The sequence below is a fragment of the Bison bison genome, unplaced genomic scaffold (genome assembly GCF_000754665.1).
Source record: "Bison bison bison isolate TAMUID 2011002044 unplaced genomic scaffold, Bison_UMD1.0 scf7180017833859, whole genome shotgun sequence".
Classification (NCBI taxonomy): Eukaryota; Metazoa; Chordata; class Mammalia; order Artiodactyla; family Bovidae; genus Bison; species Bison bison.
The window spans coordinates 1-1,176 of NW_011472267.1; the positions used below are offsets into that span (position 1 = coordinate 1).

General features: G+C 39.1%; 1 protein-coding gene across 1 annotated transcript; it reads left to right on the forward strand.

Moving 5' to 3' along the window:
- Nucleotides 1–6: 6 nt before the first annotated feature.
- On the forward strand, nt 7–1,170 carry LOC104983203 (mitotic spindle assembly checkpoint protein MAD2A). Its single transcript, XM_010832661.1, has one exon. It carries the CDS (start codon nt 59–61, stop codon nt 674–676), a length of 618 nt encoding a protein of 205 aa, XP_010830963.1. The 5' UTR covers nt 7–58; the 3' UTR covers nt 677–1,170.
- The last annotated feature ends 6 nt before the right edge of the window (nt 1,171–1,176 follow it).

The following is a 1,176-nucleotide window of genomic DNA, read 5'->3' on the forward strand; positions in this document are numbered from 1 at the left end:
GCCCCTGGTGTCGCTGTCTGCTGGGTGGAAGCGTGTACCGTCCTTCGTGGGCCTGGCCATGGCGCTGCAACTCTCCCGGGAGCAAGGCATCACCTTGCGCGGGAGCGCCGAGATCGTGGCCGAGTTCTTCTCATTTGGCATCAACAGTATTTTATATCAGCGTGGCATATATCCATCGGAAACCTTTACTCGGGTGCAGAAATATGGACTCACCTTGCTTGTAACTACTGATCCTGAGCTCATAAAATACCTAAATAATGTGGTGGATCAACTAAAAGAATGGTTATACAAGTGTTCAGTTCAGAAACTGGTGGTAGTCATCTCAAATATTGAAAGTGGAGAGGTCCTTGAAAGATGGCAGTTTGATATTGAGTGTGACAAGACTGCAAAAGATGACAGTGCACCCAGAGAAAAGTCTCAGAAAGCTATCCAAGATGAAATCCGTTCAGTGATCAGACAGATCACAGCTACAGTAACATTTCTGCCACTGTTGGAAGTTTCTTGTTCATTTGATCTGCTCATTTATACAGACAAAGATCTGGTTGTACCTGAAAAATGGGAAGAGTCGGGACCACAGTTCATTACCAATTCTGAGGAAGTTCGTCTTCGTTCATTTACTACCACAATTCACAAAGTAAATAGCATGGTAGCCTACAAAATTCCTGTCAATGACTGAGGATGAGATATGGACAATAACGTACTTGTAACTCTCAAATGTGGTTTTCCTACCAGATCAACTGTAGTTGGTATGTTTTATTTCATTGGTTAATTTTTAGATGAGGAAAACTTAACATGATACTTAACTGAATCGGTGCAAAATTGTTCCGTTTTTGGTACCTATTTGACTTTCCATAGGGTTGACATAAGTTACTGCACAGATTGCATCAGTACTGCAGTGTTACTTCCTTTGGAGGTAGTAACCATAGGTGGAAAAACTTTTGCTAAATACCTTTCTAAATCAGACTTTTGGTCAAGTAACTTGACTCAGAATGTAGAGAAATATTTAAATATGAAATAGAACAAAAGAAATATGAATATTCAGAATCTTCATTTACATCCTGAAAGTAACTAATGATAGTCCATAAGTAGTGACATATTTCTCCTATTGCATCCTCTTGTCATTTATTTCATTTGTATAGTTTCTGTATTGAAAAAATGTCCAATTATTTGAGTTTA